Here is a 24527-nt window from a genome sequence, read left to right as displayed (position 1 = left end):
AATTTTTTTTATTTTTCAGGGAAGGGAGTTTTGAAGAGCTGCAAGTGGCCAATCTGCCTGCAACAAGGACCATTCCATGGGCTCTTGTCACCTTTCCCGACACGGCTGCTGCAGCTCATGGAGGGTAAAGCCCTGGAGGCTCCTTATGGGCGGTTATGGACGATTGCAGGCAGTGCCTCCATGCCCTGGATCAGCGGTGCCCACTCCTGGGAACCCCCACGTGTTCCAGTTTCTGTGAAGCTGCCTGTGAAAAACACATTCACTCTCCCGTGAAAATGTAAACAGTTTAATAAAGGACTTTAATAAAAGTTTAATGGGAGACCAGGACCATGGAGCAAAGGTTATTACGGCCGGGTGCATCTTGGTGCTCAGCCAGGAGCACCCTGTTACCTTCGGGGATCCCCTGAAATACCTTTCCCCTTACATCAGCCTGGTGCATATTCATAGACCCTCATGCACAGCAAACTTTCCCTCAAACTAGTTTACGTTCCAAGAACTCGATGACTAATGTACTTCAGATTAAAAATATCTAAAGAAACTAACATGCAATCTTACACATCTTAGTTAAACAATTCATATTACAAATACACTAAACACAAAACCAAACACCACTATAATTTCTCAGACATTTTAACCAAACAATTAAACTTTAATAACATCCTTAAGTACTCTTTAAAAATTAAAATTATTTTCAAAAGATTAATTGTGTGTGGGTGGTTTTATTTCAATATTGGTTTTTGGACTGTTTGGGTTAGATGATTTAAAAAATGGGATTTTTATAGGAATTGAATCAGCTGAGAACGTGGCACTCTGCAAACAGAATTGACTGAAAATAAATGGGACAGAAATCAGTAACTCTGAAAGTTTTATTTGCTATCAAATACATCCTACACACCCAGCCCCACACAACCCCCATCCCATTGCTCCAAATTGAGATCCCACTTCTCCCAATCCCCTTCTAACCCCATCTCACCCTGGTGGCTGTGGAATGGAAAGTTTGGCATGGGATTGAGTTTTTTTTGAGGAGGGAACAAGGAATTTGAGGTAGGATTGAGCCTTTTTGGGTTAAAATTCAGTTATTTTCAGTGGAATTCGAGTGGTTTTGAGGTGACAGATCCATCCCTCTTGGCTTTTGGAGTAGAGAGAGATGGAGAAGAGAAAAAAATTCAAGCCAAACCAAAGGACAAGCAGCCAGGTGTGTTCCCAACATGGATCACAGGGAATGTGAGTGACCAGGGCTGTGCCCAAAGTGCCTCCTCCAGTGGGGGACGGAGCTGCAGCAGCGCACGAAGCTCTTCCCGCACTCGGGGCACTCACAGGGCTTCCCTTACCGGTGCCTCCGTTGGTGTTGGGTCAAGTTAGAGCTGCAGGAGAAGCTCTTCCCACACTGGGGACACTCGTAGGGCCTCTCCCCAGTGTGGATGCGCCGGTGAATGATGAGGTCGGAGTTGTGCTTGAATCCCTTCCTGCAGTCGGGGCATTGGAAGGGCCTCTCATCTGTGTGAATCCGATAGTGCCGGAGGAGATCAGAGCTGGTCTGAAACCTCTTCCTGCATTTATCACACTCGTAGGGCCTCTCCCCTGTGTGGATGCGCCGGTGCTTGACAAGGTCGGAGTTGTACTTGAATCCCTTCCCACACTCGGGGCACTGGAATGGCCTCTCCTCTGTGTGACTCCGATAGTGCTGGAGGAGATGGGAGCTGGTCAGAAACCTCTTCGCACACTCGGAGCACTCATAGGGCCTCTCCCCAGTGTGGGTCCTCTGGTGCAGGATCAGGTGGCAGTTCCACCTGAAGCCCTTCCCACACTCCATGCATGTGTGGGGCTTCTCCCCATCATGGAGCTGCTCATGGAGCACCAGCTCCGAGCTCTGGCTCCATCTCCGGCCGCCTTCCCGGCCCAGGCTGGCTCTTTCCCCCTCACATCCCCGCCATCTGCGTTTGCAGCCCCTCCTCGTGCGGCATCTCCGGGGCTTTTCCTCCCCGTTGGCTTCCTGCGCCGTGGAGCCGCTCAAAACAGCCTCTGCCACCAGGTTCTGCCGCGGGCATTTGTCCTCCCTGCTCTCCATGCTCAGCTCCTGCTCTGGGGTGGAAGGACAAGGACAGCATGGGATTTGCCTCCGTGCCACAGGCAAGGGCATCGAGATCCCCCCAGGCCGTCTCTGGGGACGCACTGCCCCCTCTTGGCTCTCCCCATTTCGGGATGTCGGGGCTGTTTGGGCTCCCGGGCTCCCTTCTCCCCTCATTCTCTGCTCTGCGCTGCAGCGGCTCCAAGGAGTCCCCCCTGCCCCTCTCCAGGCTCTTGAGGCTCCCGCCAATGGCGGCGCTCCCCCCTCTCTGGGCTCCCCACTTTGGCCTCCTGGGGGACACAGGGCTCTGCTCCTCCAGGCTGCCTCTGCCGGCAGCCGCCACTGCCACCCCCCGATGTCCCCCCGAGGGGCCTTTTCCGCTCAGCCTTGGACTTCTTCATTCTCCAAACATCCCCCCAAAAACCCAACCCAGGGACCCGCGGGATATCCGGGCCGGGCTCCCCCTCCCTGCTCACCTGCGCCATGGGGGGGGCGATGATCCCACAGGTGGGGGCTGTGAATTCAGGCAGGGATCGAGACCGCGTGGCTCCCACAGCTCAGCCTTGATCCGCCCTTGTCCCTCCTCTTCCTCTTCCTCCCGCTCCTCCTCTGTCCTATCTCCACCTCCCTCTCCTCCTCCCCCCTCACCCCGCCTCCTTCCCTCCTCTTTCTCCTCCCGCTCCTCCTCTTCCATCCCCCCTCCTCCTCTGTCTTATCCCTACCCCCATCTCCTTTTCCATCCCGCCCCTTCCATTCCTTCTCCTCCTCCTCCCCCCCCCTTACCCCGCCTCCTCCTCCCCCTCCATCCCTGCCCTTCCCTCCCTCCTCCTCCTCCCCCAGCAGCAGCCACACCCTCAGTGCCCCGTTCCCGCAGCCCTCGCAGCCCGCGGCAGCAGCGGCGATGGAGCCGGGCCAGGTCGGCATGGGCAGCGCGGGGCTCTCGGCTGCTCCCAGCCGCTGCGGCCGGGGGAACCCGGCCCGGGCCAAAGGAGAGGCAAACTGGGCAAACTGGGGGCTGCACATCCAAACTGGGCCTTGCTGGGGACCCTGCCTGGCCACTGCCAGCCCTTGGGGCTCCTCTCGGCACATCCGCCAGGGGGGAACGCACACAGGCCTGGGGGATCCCAGCAGTGGCAGCACTGCCAGGGACTGGGCTGCACTGGGATCGGACTGGGAGCGACTGGGGCTGTATTATGTTTCTATTGACATTTTACTGTTATCATGCTGGGTCTGCACTGGGTTTGTACTGATATTATACTGGGATTATACAGCCGTATCAGGGCAGACTGTGATCACACTGATGGATACTGGGATCATGCTGGGATCATACTGAGATCATGCTGGGAGTGAGAAGGAGTCTGCAGGAGGCAATTGAGAGCCTGTTAGGGGCAAATGGGATATACTGGGAGTGACTGGGATTATGCTGAGGGTGACTGGGATTATGCTGAGCGTGACTGGGAGTAGCTGTGAACAACTGGGATCATGCCAGGAGACACTGGGAGTGACAGGCTGCATGCTGGGGGTGATTGGAAACTGCTGGGCTTATACTGGGGTGAACTGGGATCATGCTGGAGCTGACTGGGATCATTCTGGCAGTGAGTGCCACTACACTGAGGCTGACTGGGAGTGCTTGGGAGCAAATGGGATCATACTGGAAGGAACTGGAAAGATGCTGGAGGGAACTGGGGTACACTGGGGGATACTGGGAGTGACTGGAACAAAAGTGAGGGTGAAAGAGAGAAACTGGAACCATGTGGAGCACAACTGGTTCAGACTGGCAGGGACTGGGAGCACACTGGGCTCATCTCTGGATCATACTGGGAGGGACTGGACTAATACTGGGAGGATCTGAGAGGGACTGGGAGCACACCCTGCACATCATCCCCCAGACTGGGCCTGACTGGGAGCAACTGGGAGCACGCTGGCAGCAAATGGCATCATACTGGGACTGACTGGGCTGATCTAGGAAGCAACTGGAACCACGTTGGAGGCAGCTGGGACCATACTGGGAGAGAGTGGAAGCAACTGGGATTATACTGGGACCACACTGGGAGTGCTGGCATGTGACTGGGATCAAACTGGAGCTTACTGGGATCATATTGGGGTTGAAAGGGAGCGACTGGGATCACACTTTGGGCTACTGGGAGCAACTGAGGGAAACTGGGATGATGCTGCAAGCAAACTGGAGGAACTGGGAAAGACTGGATGCATGCTGGGGGCAACTGGGATCTACTGGGCATGACTGGGGGATCATACTGGGATAACTGACACCTTACTGGGGCCACTGGCAGTGCCTGGGAATGACTGCAGACATGCTGGGGGCAACTGGGATATACTGGGAGTGTCTGGAACCATACTGGGGGCACTGGAACCACACTGGGAACAACTGGGACCATGCTGGGGAGAACTGGGACCACACTGGGGGCAGCTGGGAGTGAGTGGGACCAAGCTGGGAGGGACTGGGATCATCTGGAGAGAGACTGGGACTAGAGCAGGGGCAACTGGGTTCAACTGGGACCATCCTGGGAGTGTCTGTAACCATTGGGGAGTGATGGAAGCACACTGGGAACAGCTGGGCCCATGCTGGGAGCAACTGGGATCACTCTGGGGGCACTGGCATCAGACTGGGAGTGACTGGGAGCAACTGGGATTAGACTGCAAGGGACTGGGATCATACTGGGAGTGGCTACACTCATACTGGGATTATACTGGGTGTGAATGGAACCCGACTGGGGCTTACTGGGAGCTACTGGGCCCATGTTGGGAGGAAAATGTGACCCACTGGGAGCAACTGGGATCGGCTGGAAGGTTCTGGAACCATGCTGAGAGGACTGAGACTACAACTGGGGCAACTGGGATCATCCTGGGAGCAACTGGGGCCACCCTTTGAGCAACAGATGGAAACTGGGATGATGCTAGAGGAAACTGGGAGGAACTGGGAAAGACTGGGATCATTCTGAGGTAACTGAAACATACTGGGAGTGTCTCTAACCATCCTGGGGGCACTGGAACCACACTGGGAACAGCTGGGATCATGCTGGGAGCAACTGGGACGATGCTGGGGGAAACTGAATCTACCCTGGAGGCAACTGGGCACGACTGGGACCCTGCTGGGAGGGACTGGGACTATTCTTGGGGCAACTGGGATCATCATGGGAGGAACTGGGAACATCTGGAATTATGCTGGGAGCAACTGGGATCACACTGGGATCCCAGTGAGAGCAGCTGAGTCCATGCTGGCTTACACTGGGATCTCATTGAGAGCGACTGGAATCACACTGGGATTGACTGGGAGTGGCTGGTTTTGTGGATTTTGGGGGTTTGGATTTTGGAGGTTTTTCTTGGCATTTTGAGGGGGAGTTTTTCTGGGGGTATTTGGGGGTTTATTGAAATATCTTGTGGCTCCTTTTGAATTTTGGGGCTTTTACTGGGATTTTATTGGGATTTTTTGGGATTCTCAGAAATTCTGGGGATTTTATTGAGATTTTTAGGAGATTTTGGGGCATTTTATTGGAATTGTGGTGGCATTCAGAGGGATTCATTGGGGATTTGGGGTTTTGGGGATTTTGGGTGGGATTTTGAGGGTTTTGGGGGTTGCCAGGATTTCTTTGGATCTTGGGGGAGATTTTGTGGGACTTTTTCTGGTTTTGGGGACATCTTTGGGGGATTGGTGGAGTTTAATCAGGATTTTTGGGGTTTTTGGCATTCCAAAGGATTTTGTGGGTTTATATTAGGATTCTGGAGTGTTCTAATGGGATTTTGAGAGATTTAATTGGGATTTTGTGGTTTTTATTGGGACTTTCGGGGCTTTTAAGAAGATTTTGGTGCCTCTCAGCCCTCCCCACACCCAGGGAATGCCCCAAAGCCCCCCTAAAATTCCACTAAAACCCCACAAATCCCCAAAAATTACAAGAAAACCCTCAAAAACCCCAGGGAATCTCCAAACATCCCAGTGGAACTCACTAAAATTTTAAAAAACTCACTAAATTTTCAATAATTCTCCCCCCAAAAGCCCCCACAACCCCAACAAAACACCCAAAATCCAAAACCCCCCAAAATCACATTACCATCTCAAAACCCAATAATTCTCCCCAAAAACCCCAATCATTTCCCCCCAAACTCCCAAGAAAATCTACCAAAGATCAAAAAAGCCACCCCCAAATCCCCAAAAACCCTCTCAAAACCCCAAAATCCCCACAAATCCCCCCAGACTCAGTGGGGCCGTCCTGGATCGGGGGGCACCGGCCGGTGGAACAGGAGCCACTTCAGGGGGCCCTGGGAGCTTTTTGGGGAGGGGGCACCATGGGAGACCCCCAAAAACCGGGGGAAGGGGGGGGAACCCCTGCAGTGCCCCCTTCCCCCGAAACCCCCAGAGCCCGGTTCAGGGTGGGCCTGGGACCCCCCGGGACCCCCAAATCTCCCCCAGGACCCCCAGAGCCCCCCAGGGTTGGCCCAGAACCCCCCTGAGAGCCCCCAGACCCCAATGGGGCCCAGCCCAGGATGTCCCCTGAGACCCCCCACAGACCATTCCCAAGACCCCACCCAGGACCCTCCAGACCCCTCCCCAAACCCAACTCAGGCTCCCCCAGCCCCTCCCCAGATCCCGCCGGGACCTCTCCCCAAAACCCCCAAACCCCCCCCACCAGACCCTCTCCCAAAACCCTTCCAGACCCCCCAAAGCCCCTCCCAAAACCTCCAAAACCCTCCTAGGACACCCCCAGGACCCCCCAGAGCCCTCCCCAAATTCCCCCAGGACCATCCCAACACCCCCAGACCCTCCCAAGACCTTCCTACGACCCCTCCCAAAAACCCCCTCAGACCCTCCCACGACCCCCCCCCCTCCCGAGACCCCTCTTAGGACCCATCCGCACCCCCCAGGTCCCCCCACAGTGCCCCAGGACCCCTCCCCAGACCCCCCCAAACCCCCGGACCCCTCCCCAAAGCCCCCCCAGACCCCCCGGACCCTCCCCCGCCCCCCCCCGATCCCCTCTCAGGCCCCTCCCGCTCCTGTCCCGAGCCCGGGGGCTCCCGGCGGCGGCGGGGAAGGGGGCGCCGCTTCTGGCTCCCCTCTGATTGGCTGGGACGGCGAGGGGGAGGCGGGCCTTGCTGAGGGGAGCCGCGCCGTGATTGGTTAGTTCGGGACGTGCAGCGCGCTGATTGGTTGGTTCGGGGCGGGGCGCGCCGCCATTGCTGGGAGCCCGCACACGCGGTGGAGGCGCGAGATTGAGGGTATAGTGGAGCTGAGGTGAGGCCGGGGGCAAACTGGGGGGGCTTGGGGCGGGTCTGAGGGGAAATTGGGGATTTTTGGGGGCATCGACGGGAAACACGAGGGTGTGCTGTGGGTTTGGGGGGAATGAGGGGGTCTGAGGTGGCTTTGGTGGGTCTGAGGTGGCTTTAGGGAGCTTTGGGGGAAGCTTGAGAGCGTCTGGAGCGTTCTCAGGTGGGTTTAGGGGGAACTGAGAGGAATTGGGAGAGTCTGAGGGGATTTTGGGGGATGGCGAGAGGAACTGGGGGGTTGTGAGTGGATCTGGGGGGGTTTTGAGGTGGGTCTTGAGAAATTTGGGGGAGTCTGAGGCGGTTTCTTAGGGTTTGGGGGGGATTGAGGGGTCTGAGGGGGATTTGGGGCAGTCTGATGGATTTGGGGGCGTCTCAGGTGGGTCTGGGGTGAATTTTGGGGGGAAATGGGGGGGTCTGAGAGGCCTGGGGAGGTTTTGAGGGTCTTCGGGAGGGTTTGGGGGTCCAGAGTGGTCCTGGGCCAACCTTGGGGGGCTCTGGGGGTCCTGGGGGAGATTTGGGGGTCCCGGGGGGTCCCAGGCCCACCCTGAACCGGGCTCTGGGGGTTTCGGGGGGAGGGGGCACAGCAGGGGTTCCCCCCCCGTTTTTGGGGGGTCTCCCATGGTGCCCCCTCCCCAAAAAGCTCCCAGGGCCCCCTGAAGTGGCTCCTGTTCCACCGGCTGGTGCCCCCTGATCCAGGACGGCCCCACTGAGTCTGGGGGGGTTTGTGGGGATTTTGGGGTTTTGAGAGGGTTTTTGGGGATTTGGGGGTGGCTTTTTTGGGACTTTGGGGGATTTTATTGTGAGTTTAGGAGGGGTTATTGGAGCTTTTGTGGGAGAATTACTGGGTTTTGGTGGGAGTTATGTGATTTTGGGGGATTTCATTGGGGTTGTGGGGGTTTCTTGGGGGGAGATTTAGTGAAATTGTTGGGACTATTTTAAAATTTTGCTGAGTTCCACTGGGATTCTCGGGGGTATTTGAGGGTTTTCTTGTAATTTTTGGGGATTTTATGGGGTTTTTGTGGAATTTAAGGGGGGTTTGGGGCATTCCCTGGGTTGGGGAAGGGCTGAGAGGAACCAAAATCTCCTTCAAGGCCAAATAAAACCCACTAAATCCCAATTAAATCTCTCAAAATCTCATTAGAACGCCCCAGAATCCCAATGTAAACCCACAAAATCCTTTGAAATCCCAATAACCCCAAAAATCCTGATTAAACTCCTCAAATCCCCACAAAATGTCCCCAAAACCATCAAAAGTCCCAGAAAATCTCCCCCAAGATCCAAAGAAATCCTGGCAACACCCAAAAAACCCCACAAAACCCCCCAAATTCCACCACAAATCCCAAAAACCCCAAATCCCCAATTAATCCCTCTGAATGCCACCACAATTCCAATAAAATACCCCAAAATCTCGTAAAAATCCCAATAAAAACTCCAGAATTTCTGAGAATCCCAAAAAATCCCAACAAAATCCTAGTAAAAGCCCCAAAATTCAAAAAGAGCCACAAAAAATTCAATAAACCCCCAAATACCCCCAGAAAAACTCCCCCTCAAAATGCCAAGAAAATCCCCCAAAATCCAAACCCCCAAAATCCACAAAACCAGCCACTCCCAGTCAATCCCAGTGTGATTCCAGTCGCTCTCAATGAGATCCCAGTGTACCCCAGCATGGACTCAGCTGCTCTCACTGGGATCCCAGTGTGATCCCAGTTGCTCCCAGCATAATTCCAGATGTTCCCAGTTCCTCCCATGATGATCCCAGTTGTCCCAAGAATAGTCCCAGTCCCTCCCAGCAGGGTCCCAGTCGTGCCCAGTTGCCTCCAGGGTAGATTCAGTTTCCCCCAGCATCGTCCCAGTTGCTCCCAGCATGATCCCAGCTGTTCCCAGTGTGGTTCCAGTGCCCCCAGGATGGTTAGAGACACTCCCAGTATGTTTCAGTTACCTCAGAATGATCCCAGTCTTTCCCAGTTCCTCCCAGTTTCCTCTAGCATCATCCCAGTTTCCATCTGTTGCTCAAAGGGTGGCCCCAGTTGCTCCCAGGATGATCCCAGTTGCCCCAGTTGTAGTCTCAGTCCTCTCAGCATGGTTCCAGAACCTTCCAGCCGATCCCAGTTGCTCCCAGTGTGTCACATTTTCCTCCCAACATGGGCCCAGTAGCTCCCAGTAAGCCCCAGTCAGGTTCCATTCACGCCCAGTATAATCCCAGTATGAGTGTAGCCACTCCCAGTATGATCCCAGTCCCTTGCAGTCTAATCCCAGTTGCTCCCAGTCACTCCCAGTCTGATGCCAGTGCCCCCAGAGTGATCCCAGTTGCTCCCAGCATGGGCCCAGCTGTTCCCAGTGTGCTTCCATCACTCCCCTGTGGTTACAGACACTCCCAGGATGGTCCCAGTTGAACCCAGTTGCCCCTGCTCTAGTCCCAGTCACTCCCCAGATGATCCCAGTCCCTCCCAGCTTGGTCCCACTCACTCCCAGTTGCCCCCAGTGTGGTCCCAGTTCTCCCCAGCATGGTCCCAGTTGTTCCCAGTGTGGTTCCAGTGCCCCCAGTATGGTTCCAGACACTCCCAGTATATCCCAGTTGCCCCCAGCATGTCTGCAGTCATTCCCAGGCACTGCCAGTGGCCCCAGTAAGGTGTCAGTTATCCCAGTATGATCCCCCAGTCATGCCCAGTATATCCCAGTTGCCTCCAGCAGGCATCCAGTCCTTCCCAGTTCCTCCAGTTTGCTTGCAGCATCATCCCAGTTTCCCTCAGCTGCTCCCAGTAGCCCAAAGTGTGATCCCAGTCGCTCCCTTTCAACCCCAATATGATCCCAGTAAGCTCCAGTTTGATCCCAGTCACATGCCAGCACTCCCAGTGTGGTCCCAGTATAATCCCAGTTGCTTCCAATCTCTCCCAGTATGGTCCCAGCTGCCTCCAGCGTGGTTCCAGTTGCTTCCTAGATCAGCCCAGTCAGTCCCAGTATGATGCCATTTGCTGCCAGCGTGCTCCCAGTTGCTCCCAGTCAGGCCCAGTCTGGGGGATGATGTGCAGGGTGTGCTCCCAGTCACTCTCAGATCCTCCCAGTATTAGTCCAGTCCCTCCCAGTATGATCCAATTATGGCCCCAGTGTGCTCCCAGTCCCTGCCAGTATGAACCAGTTGTGCTCCACATGGTTCCAGTTTCTCTCTTTCACCCTCACTTTTGTTCCAGTCACTCCCAGTTCCTCCTAGCATGATCCCAGTTGCTTACAGCTGCACCCAGTCATCCTCAGCACCATCCCAGTCACTCCCAGTATGATCCCAATTGCCCATAACATGGTGTCAATTGCCCCCAGCAGGCTCCTACTCACTACCAGTATGATCCCAGTACGATCCCAGTATGATGTCAGTACAAAGCCAGTACAGCCCCAGTTGCTCCCAGTCCGATCCCAGTGCAGCCCAGTCCCTGGCAGTGCTGCCCCTGCTGGGATCCCCCAGGCCTGTGTGCGTTCCCCCCTGGCGCATGTGCCGAGAGGAGCCCCAAGGGCTGGCAGTGGCCAGGCAGGGTCCCCAGCAAGGCCCAGTTTGGATGTGCAGCCCCCAGTTTGCCCAGTTTGCCTCTCCTTTGGCCCGGGCCGGCTCCCCCCGCCCGCAGCGGCTGGGAGCAGCCGAGAGCCCCGCGCTGCCCATGCCGACCTGTCCCGGCTCCATCGCCGCTCCTGCCGCGGGCTGTGAGGGCTGCGGGAACGGGGCACCGAGGGTGTGGCTGCTGCTGGGGGAGGAGGAGGAGGGAGGGAAGGGCAGGGATGGAGGGGGAGGAGGAGGCGGGTAAGGGGGGAGGAGCAGGGGGAGGGATGAAGGCGGAGAGAGAGCAGCGATGGAAGGAGGAGGTGTTAGGAAGGAGAAGGAGAAGGAGAAGGAGAAGGAGAAGGAGAAGGAGAAGGAGAAGGAGAAGGAGAAGGAGAAGGAGAAGGAGAAGGATGGAAGAGGAGAAGGAGGTGGAGATAACACAGAGGAGGGGGAGGAAGAGGAAGAGTAGGGACAAGGGCGGATCAAGGCTGAGCTGCGGGAGCCACGCGGTCTCGATCCCTGCCTGAATTCGCAGCCCCCACCTGTGGGATCATCGCCCCCCCCATGGTGCAGGTGAGCAGGGAGGGGGAGCCCGGCCCGGATATCCCAGGTGGTCTCTGGGTTGGGTTTTTGGGGGGATGTTTGGAGAATGAAGAAGTCCGAGGCTGAGCGGAAAAGGCCCCTCGGGGGGACATCGGGGGGTGGCGGTGGCGGCTGCCGGCAGAGGCAGCCTGGAGGAGCAGAGCCCTGTGTCCCCCAGGAGGCCAAAGTGGGGAGCCCAGAGAGGGGGGAGCGCCGCCATTGGCGGGAGCCTCAAGAGCCTGGAGAGGGGCAGGGGGGACTCCTTGGAGCCGCTGCAGCCCAGAGCAGAGAATGAGGGGAGAAGGGAGCCCGGGAGCCCAAACAGCCCCGGCATCCCGAAATGGGGAGAGCCAAGAGGGGGGAGCTTTTGGCATTGCTGGCACTGCCAGCAGCCTGGGCAGGGGGGGCACCCAGGAGAAGGGGGACCCCCAATCCAAGCGTGACCCCAGCAGCTGGGACAGGGGGGAACCCAGGAACACCAGAGGGAGGGCACCAGGGACGGGGAAGCCCTGGGAGGCTTTTTCAGGGCTGAATCTTGGTGTTTAGGAGGGTTTACTGGAGCCCTGATGGCCGGTGACTTGTAGAGATGTACTTGGTCGGAGGGACCTTTAAACTCCACGTGTGTTGGGGAAGATGAAACAGGAAAGCCTTATAAATATGATTGTCTGGCAAAAGATTTTGAGAATATAGAAACTATAAGCAAGATTGAAATGAAAGCAAGCTTTTAGATACCTTAGTTACTGAACAAGTGGAAAACAATGGTGTGGCCCAACTGAATGTTATCCTCTTCTGATGAAACAACTCCCACTGCTTGCAGACAGGTCCAAGGGTCACAGCAGACCCTACTAGCTCAGCTGAAGGGGTCCAAAGAGGAGTTTTTAGGGTTGAAAATGTAACACAGTATGGTGATGTAATGATTCTTACAGGCTATATGTAAATGCTATTGGATTTGTATCTTGTACTGGACTGGTTAGTGAGAAATAGAATATTTAACACAGAAGAAGATTCATTGTATTGTAACGGGAACCTTACACTCTTACACTCTTACCCTCTTACTCTCGCACCCTCTCATCCTCTCTGCTCCTCTCTTCTCTCAGGCCTGCTCCAAGCTGTGGCTGGCAGCTCCAAGCAGGGCCCTGCACCCAGGCCCTTTGCAATAAACCGCAAGTTCCACGACCTGGCTGCAGAGATCTCTCGTCTCCATCCGTCCCGACTGTGCTACCCCTGACGCTCCTACAAACGCGCTCATCCCTTGTTTTCCCCAAACCAGGATTTCCCATTCCCAACCCCTGGGAGGCTGCGAGGAAGAGGAAGATGCCCCGGGACACTGAGGCGGGTAAGGAGGAAGTCAGTGCCGCTTTCCCCTCTGTGCTGCTCCATCTCCCAGCCCAGCAGGGCCCCCAGCGTCAGCACAGCCCTGGGGGGATCTCATTGCCCTTGCCTGTGGCACGGAGGCAAATCCCATGCTGTCCTTGTCCTTCCTCGCCCAGAGCAGGAGCTGAGCATGGAGAGCAGGGAGGACAAATGCCCGCGGCAGAACCTGGTGGCAGAGGCCGTTTTGAGCGGTTCCACGGCGCAGGAAGCCAACGGGGAGGAAAAGGCACAGAGATGCCACACGAGGAGGGGCTGCAAACGCAGATGGCGGGGATGTGAGGGGGAAAGAGCCAGCCTGGGCCGGGAAGGCGGCCGGAGATGGAGCCAGAGCTCGGAGCTGGTGCTCCATGAGCAGCTCCATGATGGGGAGAAGCCCCACACGTGCAAGGAGTGTGGGAAGAGCTTCAGGTGGAACTGCCACCTGATCAGGCACCAGAGGATCCACACTGGGGAAAGGCCCTACGAGTGTGGGGAGTGTGGGAAGAGCTTCAGCTGCAGCTCCAGCCTGATCAAGCACCAGAGGACCCACACGGGGGAGAGACCCTATGAGTGTTCCAAGTGTGGGAAGAGCTTTCAGACCAGCTCGAGTCTCTTCCAGCACTATCGGATTCACACAGAGGAGAGGCCCTTCCAATGCCCCGACTGCAGGAAGGGATTCAGGCAGAACTCCACCCTCATCACCCACCGGCGCATCCACACAGGGGAGAGGCCCTACGAGTGTGATAAATGCAGGAAGAGGTTTCAGACCAGCTCCAGTCTCCTCCGGCACTATCGGATTCACACAGAGGAGAGGCCCTTCCAATGCCCAGACTGTGGGAAGGGATTCAAGTACAACTCCGACCTTGTCAAGCACCAGCGCATCCACACAGGGGAGAGGCCCTACGAGTGTGATAAATGCAGGACGAGGTTTCAGACCAGCTCCAGTCTCCTCCGGCACTATCGGATTCACACAGAGGAGAGGCCCTTCCAATGCCCAGACTGCGGGAAGGGATTCCAGCGCAACTGCACCCTCGTCACCCACCGGCGCATCCACACAGGGGAGAGGCCCTACGAGTGTCCCCAGTGTGGGAAGAGCTTCTCACAGAGCTCTCACTTGACCCAACACCAACGGAGGCACCGGTAAGGGAAGCCCTGCGAGTGCCCCGAGTGCGGGAAGAGCTTCGTGCGCTGCTGCAGCTCCATCCTCCACTGGAGGAGGCACTTTGGGCACAGCCCTGGTCACTCACATTCCCTGTGATCCATGTTGGGAACACGCCTGGCTGTTTCTCCTTTGGTTTGGCTTTAATTTTTGCTCTTCTCAATATCTTTGCACTCCAAAAACCAAGAGGGATTGATCTGTTACCTTAAAACCACTCAAATCCCACTGAAAACAACTAAGTTTTAAGCCATAAATGCTCAATCCCACTTCAAATTGCTTGTTCCCTCCTCAAAAAAACTCAGTCCCAGGATAAACTTGCTCAATTCCACAGCCATCAGGGTGAGATGGGGTTGGAAGGAGATTGGGAGAAGTGGGATCATGTGGAGCAGTGGGATGGGGATTGTGTGGGCCTGGGTGTGTGGCATGTATTTGATAGCAAATAAAACTTTCAAGAGGTCCTGATTTCTGTCCCGTTCATTTTCAGTCAGTTCTGTTTGCAGAGTGCCACCTTGTCAGCTGATTCAATTCCTATAAAAGTCCCATTTTTAAATCATCTAACCCAAACAGTCCAAAAACCAATATCCAAGTAAAGCCACTCACCTGTAATTAAATTTTTAAAAAATATTTTAATTGTTTTTGAGTATCTAAGGGTGATAAAGTTTAATTGTTTGGTTAAAATGTCTGAGAAATTATACTGCTGTTTGGTTTTGTGTTTAGTATATTTGTAATATGAAGTGTTTCACTACGGTGTGTTAGATTGTATGCTAGTTTTTTTAGATATTTTTTATCTAAAGTACATTAGTCATCGAGTTAAAACTTTCAAAAGGGATTTCTTGGTATATAATTTGTTTATTTATATGCATTGGTAATATTATAGCAACAATTGTTGTTTTTTTGGGTTGAACCATTGGAATATCGTAAGGAAGACTTGAGATTTTTATATTTCATTTTTATTATAATTTATTTAATTTTAATTATTATTTCTTTATTTATAATTCTAATTTTTTTGAGATGTGTCCTGGTTTAGGGCAAATTTGAGAGAAAACCTCCCCGGGGGCCCCTCCAGAAAGCAAAGCCACAGGGCCCTCCCCCCAACCGGTTCGGGAGGGATTGCTCAGAGAGAAGTGGAAAGAACCTGTTCATTTAACAGGCACAGCACTCCCAGCACACAAAATGAGCAATACCCATGACACCGCTCTTTCCCGGCTCTGAAAAGGATGACAAATTCAGAAAGTCTCTCTTGGGGGTGGTCGCTCTGTTCTCAGTCCCTCCGGCGCTGGGGCAGCTGCTGCAGCCACAAGGTGCAAACTCTCGGTGTTTCCCAGGTCCCAGTCCAGAGCAGGTTCAAGTAATTCTGAAAAAAGGAAAGGAAAAACAGTCCAGGGAAAAATTCAGACTGCTTAGCTAAACTAACTAATGAGCAGAAGCAAAAAGCGAGAGCAAAGCAGGAGCAAGAGCAAAGCAAAAAGCCAAGCAAAAAGCAAAAGCAGCACCATGTACTGCCCCGTCTCTGTGTCCCACCAGCTGTGGAGGAGCAGGCTGATAAGAAACCAAAACAAAACTTTCACTCTTCAGAGCCAGTCTTGGAGGCACAGAACATAATATCCAGCATAAACAGAAGACACGAATGGGGATACAAGCATCGTAACGTCACCCTAGGACAATGTCCCAAAGGTCCATTTGCTGTAGATGGGATGACTTGCACGTCAGTGTTTTCCAAGGTAGCTTCTGCTGCTGCTGCCACACCGACTCCTGCGCTCCCTGCTGTGGCTGATTGAAGAATGTCCAGGTTGTGGGGGAGCATTTGTGTCACGGCGCGCCCCCTTTAGCGCTCGGTTCCGCGGTTCCCAGCGGCTCCGTCTCTCTCGTCTGTGGATTTGCATTCGCCGCTTCGGTGCCCGTGCTTGTCACATCTACTGCACTTTCCCTTGGAACCAGTAGCTGTTGCTGTTGGTTACTTTTCTTTACGGCTCTAACTTTGCACCCGTGGCTGCCACACCGAAGGCAAACTCGGTCGGGGCCGTTTTCTCTGTGCTGCACAAGTGGCTCAAGGGCAGTTGCCATTGCGTTGCTGGATAGGTGGCCTTGTCCTCTGGAGCTCCTACTCCCAAACAAGCTTCTGTCATGTCTGCCACATTAGCTGTTCTGGGCAAAGTTTGCAGGATCCTTTTGGAGGTGAGATTTGCATTTTCTACTGCTAATTGCATTCCTAGCACAGCCTTAACCTCTGGGCACATTCCTGGAGCCCAAACTACTGCATTTCTGAGGCGGCCTAGGAAACTCATACAAGTCTCATTTGCCTCTTGTCCAATGGTGGTATAAGATGGAGGTGCTAGTCCCATATCTGGAAATGCATGAGAAGCCTCTCATGCAAGTTTCTGAGACTGTTGCAAAATAGCAGTATGCAAACGTGCTTGAGCTTGCGGGTCAGCAAAAGGGCCTCTCTTCAGCATCATTTCTGGGGGGCCAGGCTCCCTAGGGTCTCTTTCTAAGGGGTTTTGATTATTTTTACCATTTCAACATATTCTGTGTGTCCCTGAAGGAAGAAAGCAACAAAGAGCCTCTCCCTCAAAACCTTGAGGTAGTGCCAAGGCAGAACTTGTTCATGCTCTTTTCCCCTGGTGATTTTCTACTCCCGTCCAGACTCTGATAGCAAAGCCGTGCTGGTGACAAAAGATTGACCTTGGCATCCTGGGGCACTTTCTGGGTGGGTGTTTGAATCTGCTTTTCCAGGCCTCGGGCTGAGCAGGGTGAGGCCAAGGCCTGGGCCCCTCCAGGCGGCGCCGGGAGCCCCCGGGGCAGCGGCGAGGGGCGGCCCTGAGGGGCGGCACAGGGGGCATTTCCCCCGAGCGGGCGGGCGGGCGGGCGGCGGGGAAAGGCGCCCTGGGCACAAGGGCAGGCACAAGGGCCCCGGCTCTCTGCAGTGCGGGCGGCCCAGCGCCAATCGCTGCTCCCGGAGCCGCTGCCAGGGCCGGGTCTCCTCCCCGCTGCTGACCCTGCACCTGCAGCGCTGCCTCCGCCTCTGCCGGGCTCCCCGGCACGGACGGCAAGGACGTGGACACGCTGCAGCAGGGGCCCAGCAGGGACACCCAGATGGTGCCGGGGCTGCACCTCCTCTCCTGCAAGGAAAGGCTGACACAGCTCGGCTGCTTCAGCCTGGGAAAGAGACCCAGCCTTGATCCAGCTGTGGCCTTCCAGTACCTGAGGGCAACACACAAGAAAGCAGAAAAAAGACTCTCCTGGAACAGGTTGCCCAGAGAAGGTGGGCATGTCCCGTCCCTGACAGTGTTCAAGGCCAGGCTGCATGGAGCTCTAGACAAGCCGGTCCAGTGCAAGGGGTCCCCAGCCACAGCAGGGGGGTTGCAGCCATGGGATTTTCCAGATCCCTTCCAAGCCAAACCATGCCACGACTCCATGATTCTGGGATACTTCCCCTCCTCATCCTCTGGCAGAAAAAGAAACTTGGCCCCAAGTTCCACACTGCAGACCATGTCTTTTGGCAGCCTGCAACTGTGTCAACAGAGGATGAAAAGAGATGACATTACTGACACGATTTCCCTTTTCTACTTGAAAAGTAAATGCTCTGCTCCTGTCCACTCTGGCAAAATTGTCAGAAGAGGCAATTGTTCCCCATGAAATGCTTGGTCTCATGCAAAGAAGAAAGAAGCCAGAAGCCAACACTCTTTGTTATTGCTACATTGTTTTCTTTGGTTACTTCTCTAATAGGAATGACTTTGGGGTGTGATTTGTTTGTTTCTCTCTTTCGTTCCTTGGGGCGCGCAGCGGCTCCTCCGTTGGGTTCGCGGGGGCAACGGAGGAACGGCCGCGAGCTCCGGCGGCTCTGCAGCAGCAGCAGCAGCAGCAGCAGCAGCAGCAGCACCAGCAGCTCTTCTCTTGATTGGTTTTCCACTCGACTTCCCACTCGCTCGACATCCCCTTCTCCCTCTCACACTCACTCCCATCCCGTGCTGGGCCGTGCCGTCTGTGTTCCACCTCTCCCAGCCCGGCTGATGCCGCGTCCCACAAGGCGCCCTTCGGCGGGGCCGCCCCTTGCCCCCCCCTGCCCGGTCCGCCGTGGTTCCGCCTCGGCCGGGCTCTCTCCGTCCTGGCTGTGGCGCCGCTGGAAGAGCCGCTCGCTCTGGTGCTGGCAGAGCAGTGCGGGCTTTTGGCTGCACCTGGCACGGTCTCTGGCCCAGCCCCGGCCAAGGCCCCGGCCCCGAACAAAGCCCCTGCCGCGGTTCCGCCCGCAGCCGCCCCGCTGCCGCCCAGCTCCTGCCCCGTGGCCGACAGCGTGGCCGGCAGCTGCCCCGCTCCGAGCTCCGCCGCTCGCCAGCTCGGCCGCCGGCCCCGAGCCGCCGCAGCCCGGGGCAGCTCGGCAAGCAGCAGCGCGCCGGGCGGGCGGGTGCCCCGGGCAGAAGAGCGGCAGCGCCGTGCCGCCCGCAGGGGCAGCGGCGGCTGCGGCAGCGTTTACTCCGGTCCCTGCCTCACCGACGGCGCCCCGGGAAGAGACGGGGCCCGCTCGGAGGGCGGCGGGCGATGAGCTCAGCCTTGGCTCGCAGGCGGCCATCAAGCGAGTGTCCCGGGAGCGCATCTCGGAGTGGGCGCAGCTGGGGAGTGAGCGGGGCCAGCGGGAGGAGCCGGCGGGGCGTGCCGGGCGGGGCTGAGGCGAGGCCCGGCAGGGCGGCAGCCGGAACGCTGCGAGGGCAGCGAGCGTGGAGTGAGCGGGGGCCGCGCAGCGCCCCGGGCCGGGCCATGGCGAGCCGCGGCGGGGCCGGGCAGGGGCTGCCCGAGGCGCGGCGCAGCATCGGCCCCGCTGATGGCATCGCAGTCCCCCCGCAGCGCAAGGGCACCCTTGTGCCCCTGGAGCTGGCGCTGCTGTGGATGGTGCCGCGGCCTGGCTTCCGCGGCGTCGTACAGCTCCTGGACTGGTTCGAGGTGCCCGAGGGCTTCGCGCTGCTCATGGAGCGTCCGCAGCGCTGTCAGCACCTCAGGTACTTCCTGCACGAGCGGCGGTTCCTGACGGAGCCCGTGGCGCAGGGGCTGTTCCGCCAGGTGCTGGAGGCCATGGGGCACTGCAGCAGCCGCGGCGTCCTGCACCGCCACATCCAGGCCGAGAACGTCCTCGTCGACCTGGCCACAGGCGAGGTGAAGCTCATCGACTTCGGCTGCGGCACGATCCTCCAGGACACGTTCTACACCCGGATGTCAGGTGAGCCCAAAGCCGGGGCCCAGCCGGGCAGCGGAGTTCCCCCCTTGGCTGGCAGAGGGGGAAGAGGGAGGGAAGGAAGGAGGGAAAGAAGGAGGGGGAATCCTTCTTCAGCCAGCTGCAGCCAAGTTGCTTTGTGGCAGGGCAGGGGCTGGCTGTTGTGGAACGGGAGCTGGCTGGGAGGGAGGGAGCAGCATGGGCCTGATGAGCTGTGCCCGTGTCCCATAGGAATGCCAGAGTACAGCCCACCGGAGTGGATCCTCTTTGGCTGCTACCATGGCCAGCCAGCCACCATCTGGTCCCTGGGCATCCTGCTCTATGAGCTGCTCTGAGGGCACCTTCCTTTCCACACCAACAAGGACATCGTCCGGGGCCAGCTCTTCTTCCCACCCTGGGTGTCTCAAAGTGGGGATGCGCCTTCAAGGCATGAGGAGAAGAACGGGATTGGGAGGGGCGGCTGGCACATAAGCGTCCTGCTCTTGCAGCTGGTGAGGAGGAGGATCTCCTGGGCTTAGCTGAAGGAAGTGGCACCTGTGCCTCTGTGCTGGTGTCCTCTGCAAGAGAGGATTGATAGGAAACTTTTGGCTGCAGCTCTGAGCACTCCTGGTGTGGCCTGGGCACTGTGGAATGTGGGAGAGCATGGACAGGAGCCTTGTCCCGCTGAGCAGCGGTTTCTGGTTTCTCTCCGCAGAGTGCCAGCACCTCATCAGGTGGTGTTTATGCATGGAGCCCACAGACAGGCCAGCACTGGAGGACCTTTTTGAGCATTCTTGGCTGCAGGAGCCCTGCCTGGCCCAGGAGACAGCAGAGATGCCTCCCTGTGCACAGTAGGATCCGGGAGCCCAGCAAGCAGCAGCGGCACGCGTCTCGTGGCGCTGGAAGAAAACCCCGGAGCATTTCCCTGCGGCCGTGGCGCGGAGGAGAGAGCGCAGCCGAGGAGATGCTGCTTCCGCTGGTCCCCGTGAGCTGTGGAGGGAGCGGCTCCGTGCTGCCCGTCTCATTGGAGAAGTGGTGGCAGTGTGGTGAAGGTGCCACGGACTGGGACAGGGGAAACATCCCCCTGCAGCTCAATGGCATCGTGATGTCCCTGCAAGCCGGGGCACAGCTGGCGTGTTCTTCTGGAGCACGACGTGGAGCTGGGAACACCATCCTGGAGCTGGCCGCTGGCGGGGCAGAGCCGATTGGCTTTGGCTGCGGCCCCTGCCTGGAGGACACGCTCTGTGCCCCGATGGAATCAAGATGAGTCCCCAGCTGGCGCAGGGGCGGGGGATGCTGGTGCTCCCAGGCACGGCAGGGCTCGGCCTGGCCACGCGCTGGAGGTTCCCTGCTCGGAGGCGCTGGGGAATTTTAATTTTTCCGCCGGCCACCAAGCTGCTTTTTGGCAGGACAGGGGATGGATGTTGTGGAAGGGGAGCCGGCTCCTGGCCTTGCTGACAGCTTCTGCCAGCCAGCCTGGCACGGGCTGAGGCGGGGGCAGCCAGCCTGACAAAAGCATCCATCCATGTGGATGGGGGCGGCAGAGGGGGACGGGTTCCGAAGCCGTGCCCCAGCTGGTCTGCTCTGCAGGCCCTTGAGGAAGGGGTGCATTTACGGGCAGGAAAGGTGGGGATTTTCCCCACCCGTGGACAGGTTTAATTCTCACATGGAGTGGTCAGACCCTCCTCAGGCCTATGAAACGGTGACAGGCTTTGTGCTTTTTCTTGTTTCCAGGTCTTGTTTTGAATTGACTTTCATGCAATAGTGCTTTGTTTTTCCCAGGAGGATTACACCTGGTGCCTGGACCGGACGGGGAAGCGCCTGCAGCGTCCGTGGAGTGCGTCCAGTGCCAGCGCTGCCCCAGGGGCCACGGTCTGCAGGGACAGCCCCTTCGAGAAGGACGAGGACCTGGTTTGGGATCGGCTCCTCTCCTGGCAGCAGCTCTGCAGAGGTGGGCACCTGGCTCCACAGCTCGGCTGGCAGAAGGGCTCCGGGCAGGCGGCAGCGGGCACACGGGCATCCCGCTCTTGCAGCTGCTGAGGAGGTTGCTGTGCCAGGATTAAGCAGAGGAGGTGGAACGTGGCCTGCCCCGCTGCCCTTCTCTAAAAACAGAGAATGGGTCGGGAGGTTTTGGCCCTGAGCACAGCCAGCAGCCTGGCCCGGGCACAGGCCATGGCGGGACAGGGGGACAGGAGCCTGCTGCCACTGACCGTGGCTCTCTGGTTTCTCTCCGCAGGCTGCCAGCACCTCATGCCATGGGAATGGCACCGCTCGGCCTGCCAGGCTGGGAGGGCTGGAGGGCGGCCGGTGTTCATTTGCTGTCAGAAATAAATTGGGTTTTTTGTCATTGTCATCATCGGAGCGTTTCTTTCCTCCTTTTCCAAGCTCTTGGCCTCCCTTCCTCCAGGGTAATCTTTTTTGTCCTTCCTCAACCGCTTGATGGCATTTGGCAGGGGGGGTTAAGCAACGTGAAAAATTCAACAACAGCTCCTGTTGCCAACTGCAGCAGCCCCTTCAAGAGCCCTGAGCTTCCACCAAGGTCAGTGTGTGCCTTGCAAAAGGAAGTGCTTTGCAGTGATGGGGTTGTTGCCCTGCTGCAAAAGCTGGGAGGAAATCAGAAATGGAAAAATGCCAATTGGGCTCAACCACCGCCCAGGTTCTTCATCTTTTCCCTCTTCTCCATGACAGGCAGGCAGGGCTGGACTCCAGCAAGGTTCAAGTCCTTGGTGCTCTCTGGCATCAAAGGGATCAAGTAAACTCTTGCACGCAGGGACTACAACAGGGCTTCTTGTCAGATCCCAGGAAATTCCTCTGGCTGCCCTGGATGATTTGAGCCCCTGCCCAGGGGGCTCAGAGACCCTGGCACAGAGCCCAAGACCCCTGTGCCTTTGATTTAGCCCTTGGAAAAATCAACTTTATATGAAGAGTTGCGAGCCATGACAGTTTAAGTAGAATGATAGTGAATTTATCACAGGGTGGAAAATAGATTGTTGGGGTTTCTAGAATGGGGCTTCAGGGGCCAAGATGGAAGAATCTGGCCGTGTCCAGCCTTTCTCCTTCTTCTTGGCCTTCATCTTCTGCTGTGATGGTGGCACTTTTAGATTGGTTTAGAGTAGAAGCTTACTGTCTAACATAGGTGATAGGTATTGGAAAGTAATTGTAAATATTGTACAGGTAGTTTTTAGGATAAAAAGATAACACTGCCCTGGGGCAGGCAGAGTGCCTTAGACTGTCTTGCTGAGAGGACCTTGGCAGGACAGGAGAAAGAATTTTATAGATAAGATACAAGAAACAACCTTGAGAGCCAGAAATGAAGAGCTCTGACTCCTTCTTCGAGTGCTGGGCTGGGAAAAGAGACTTTGGAACTTATCTCGGGCTCACTCTGACCAGCCAGAGACCCCGAGAGCATGAGTCCGTAAGACGAAATACTGAAGGATTGGCTCCAAAGCATAAATATCCTTGTTGGCCGTGTCTTCTTGACCAAGAAATCCTTCAAAGCTCTTGTAACTACAAGTCTTGCGGCCCTGTGAGCCATGCGGTGCAGATGGGAGCCAAACTCACCCTTCCTGTCTATGGAGAAGAGAAGAAAAAGCAATGGCATCATCTGAAAAACTCAGAGGTCCGCTCTCTAGCTCCTTCCAAACTCCTTCAAATTGCCCAAAGTGCAATTTAGCTTACAAATAGGTGTCAAGGACTGTAGTAAACCCCATAGATTTAGGAAAAGCACCATGGAGAATATGAACAATAGGAATGCTGAAACAGCAAAAGAAAATTCCTGTTTTCCTGTCCTCCACCCCTTAACCTATCTCTGTAACCCTATAAGGCAATGTCATGTTAACACCTTACCATTGGTCAAGCTTGGATCCTTTCCAACCCTATAAAAGAAGCATACTGTACCCCATTAGGGGAGAAAGAAGAAGAGCAGAGACCCTTCACAGACCTCCCCAAATAAAGCCATCTCTGTGGAACAGCCTGCGCCTTCTCCTTCTCCTCTCTCTCTGTCTGCTGCAGCCTCAAGCCCGGGGCACCACTACCTAGCAAGCAAAGCTGAAATCCTAAGAGCTTGCAATCACTATAGAGCTGATAATCACCATGCTTGCTAGATGGCAGCCCCACGGCGTTGGCATGAGCGAGCGAGCTTCGGGCACCCGGTCCCTACCCAGGGACTGAGCTCCTGAGCCCTATTGCTCTGCTTTATGATAAGGCCAAATAAGAGGCTTTATTAAAGTGGCATCCCAACGACTTCGGACCCCCCAGAGGCGATATCTGTCAGTTGAGCAACGAAGCCCCCCCAGGGTTTTCTGTGATTGCCTGTTCGGGAAGCCGCTCCTTCTGTGAAGGGACTTTTCATTTTAGAAAATCCTTTCCCCAGTAGGGTCAGTTCGACACTCAAAACTTAGATCTGAACGAGAGAAAGTTCTGAGAAGAACTGACGCAGCAGACCCCTTCCACAGATCTTGGACCCCAGGAACTGTAAGTATTAGCTAATATTGCACGCATAACTTCGGGGCTCCAAAACTTTTTTTTCGGGTTTTTTTCTTTTTTTATCACGTTTTTTCTGCTGGAAGGGCTAACCATTAACATGGGTACAATTTTTAGTACATTAAAACTAAGTAAAACCGAGAGAGAGATATATTCAACTATTTTAGAAATCTTATCTGCTAACAACTTCTCCTTTTCTAAAGGCAAGCTCTCAAAAACTAACCTTAAAAAATTTGTAACTTGGATTATTTCACAATACCCTGATACTGATAAGAAAGCAGTCATTGAAAATTCGTTTTGGGGTATGATCGGGAACACAATATATATCTCCCAAACAAACCAGGATTTCTCTGTAACTAACTATTTGCCTTTATTCCATATAATAACTAAAACCGTTGAAAGATTTCACAGAGAAAAAATCTTGCAGGGCTTAACAGACACTTCCTCTTCAAATACTAACAAGATCGATAAGGACTCAGAGGAATGTCACTTGCATATCTCACACCACCCCTTCATTTCTAAAGTCCCTCTCGCCTCCGTTACTCCTAAAGCAGAGGTTACACTGCCCACCCCAGTTCCCCCCCCCACATCCTCCACCCTTGCGGGACCTGCGCTGCCCAACTCCGCGAATCCTCTCTTATCTGTAACTCCACACATCCCCCCTACCCCTGGCTCGGCTTCCTCCTTGCTTCCGGTCCCGGGGGTCCCTTTTCCTGCCTCTGCCGCCCCCTCCACCCCTGCGTCGGCTCTGCCCCCCTCCGCTGTGTATCCCCCCCCCCCCCCTGCCCTGGTGTCCCCCACCATCCCTCCCATCACCGCGCCCGCCGCCCCCGCTCCCCCCGCCCCGGCTCCGACCGGCCCGGCCCCTCCCGCGGGCTCCCCGAGCCACAGCCCCGCC

The 24527-nt window shown here is 56.0% G+C and overlaps 1 protein-coding gene and 2 pseudogenes across 1 annotated transcript in view; 2 read left to right on the top strand and 1 right to left on the bottom strand.

Annotated features, from left to right (window-relative positions):
- Nucleotides 1-24527, top strand: part of LOC136570728 (uncharacterized) — a 2607743-nt pseudogene that overhangs the window by 2453667 nt on the left and 129549 nt on the right.
- The window catches only part of LOC136570729 (uncharacterized), a 2347277-nt gene that overhangs the window by 2305446 nt on the left and 17304 nt on the right, over nucleotides 1-24527 (bottom strand). The window contains 1 exon segment of the mRNA XM_066571173.1: nucleotides 1555-1890. Coding sequence (XP_066427270.1) covers nucleotides 1555-1890 — 336 coding nt within the window.
- On the top strand, nucleotides 18502-20414 carry LOC136570717 (serine/threonine-protein kinase pim-1-like; annotated as a pseudogene).

The sequence above is a fragment of the Molothrus aeneus genome, unplaced genomic scaffold (genome assembly GCF_037042795.1).
Source record: "Molothrus aeneus isolate 106 unplaced genomic scaffold, BPBGC_Maene_1.0 scaffold_36, whole genome shotgun sequence".
Taxonomy (NCBI): Eukaryota; Metazoa; Chordata; class Aves; order Passeriformes; family Icteridae; genus Molothrus; species Molothrus aeneus.
Note: the sequence above shows the minus strand (reverse complement) of the source record. Positions and strands in the feature narration are given on the sequence as shown.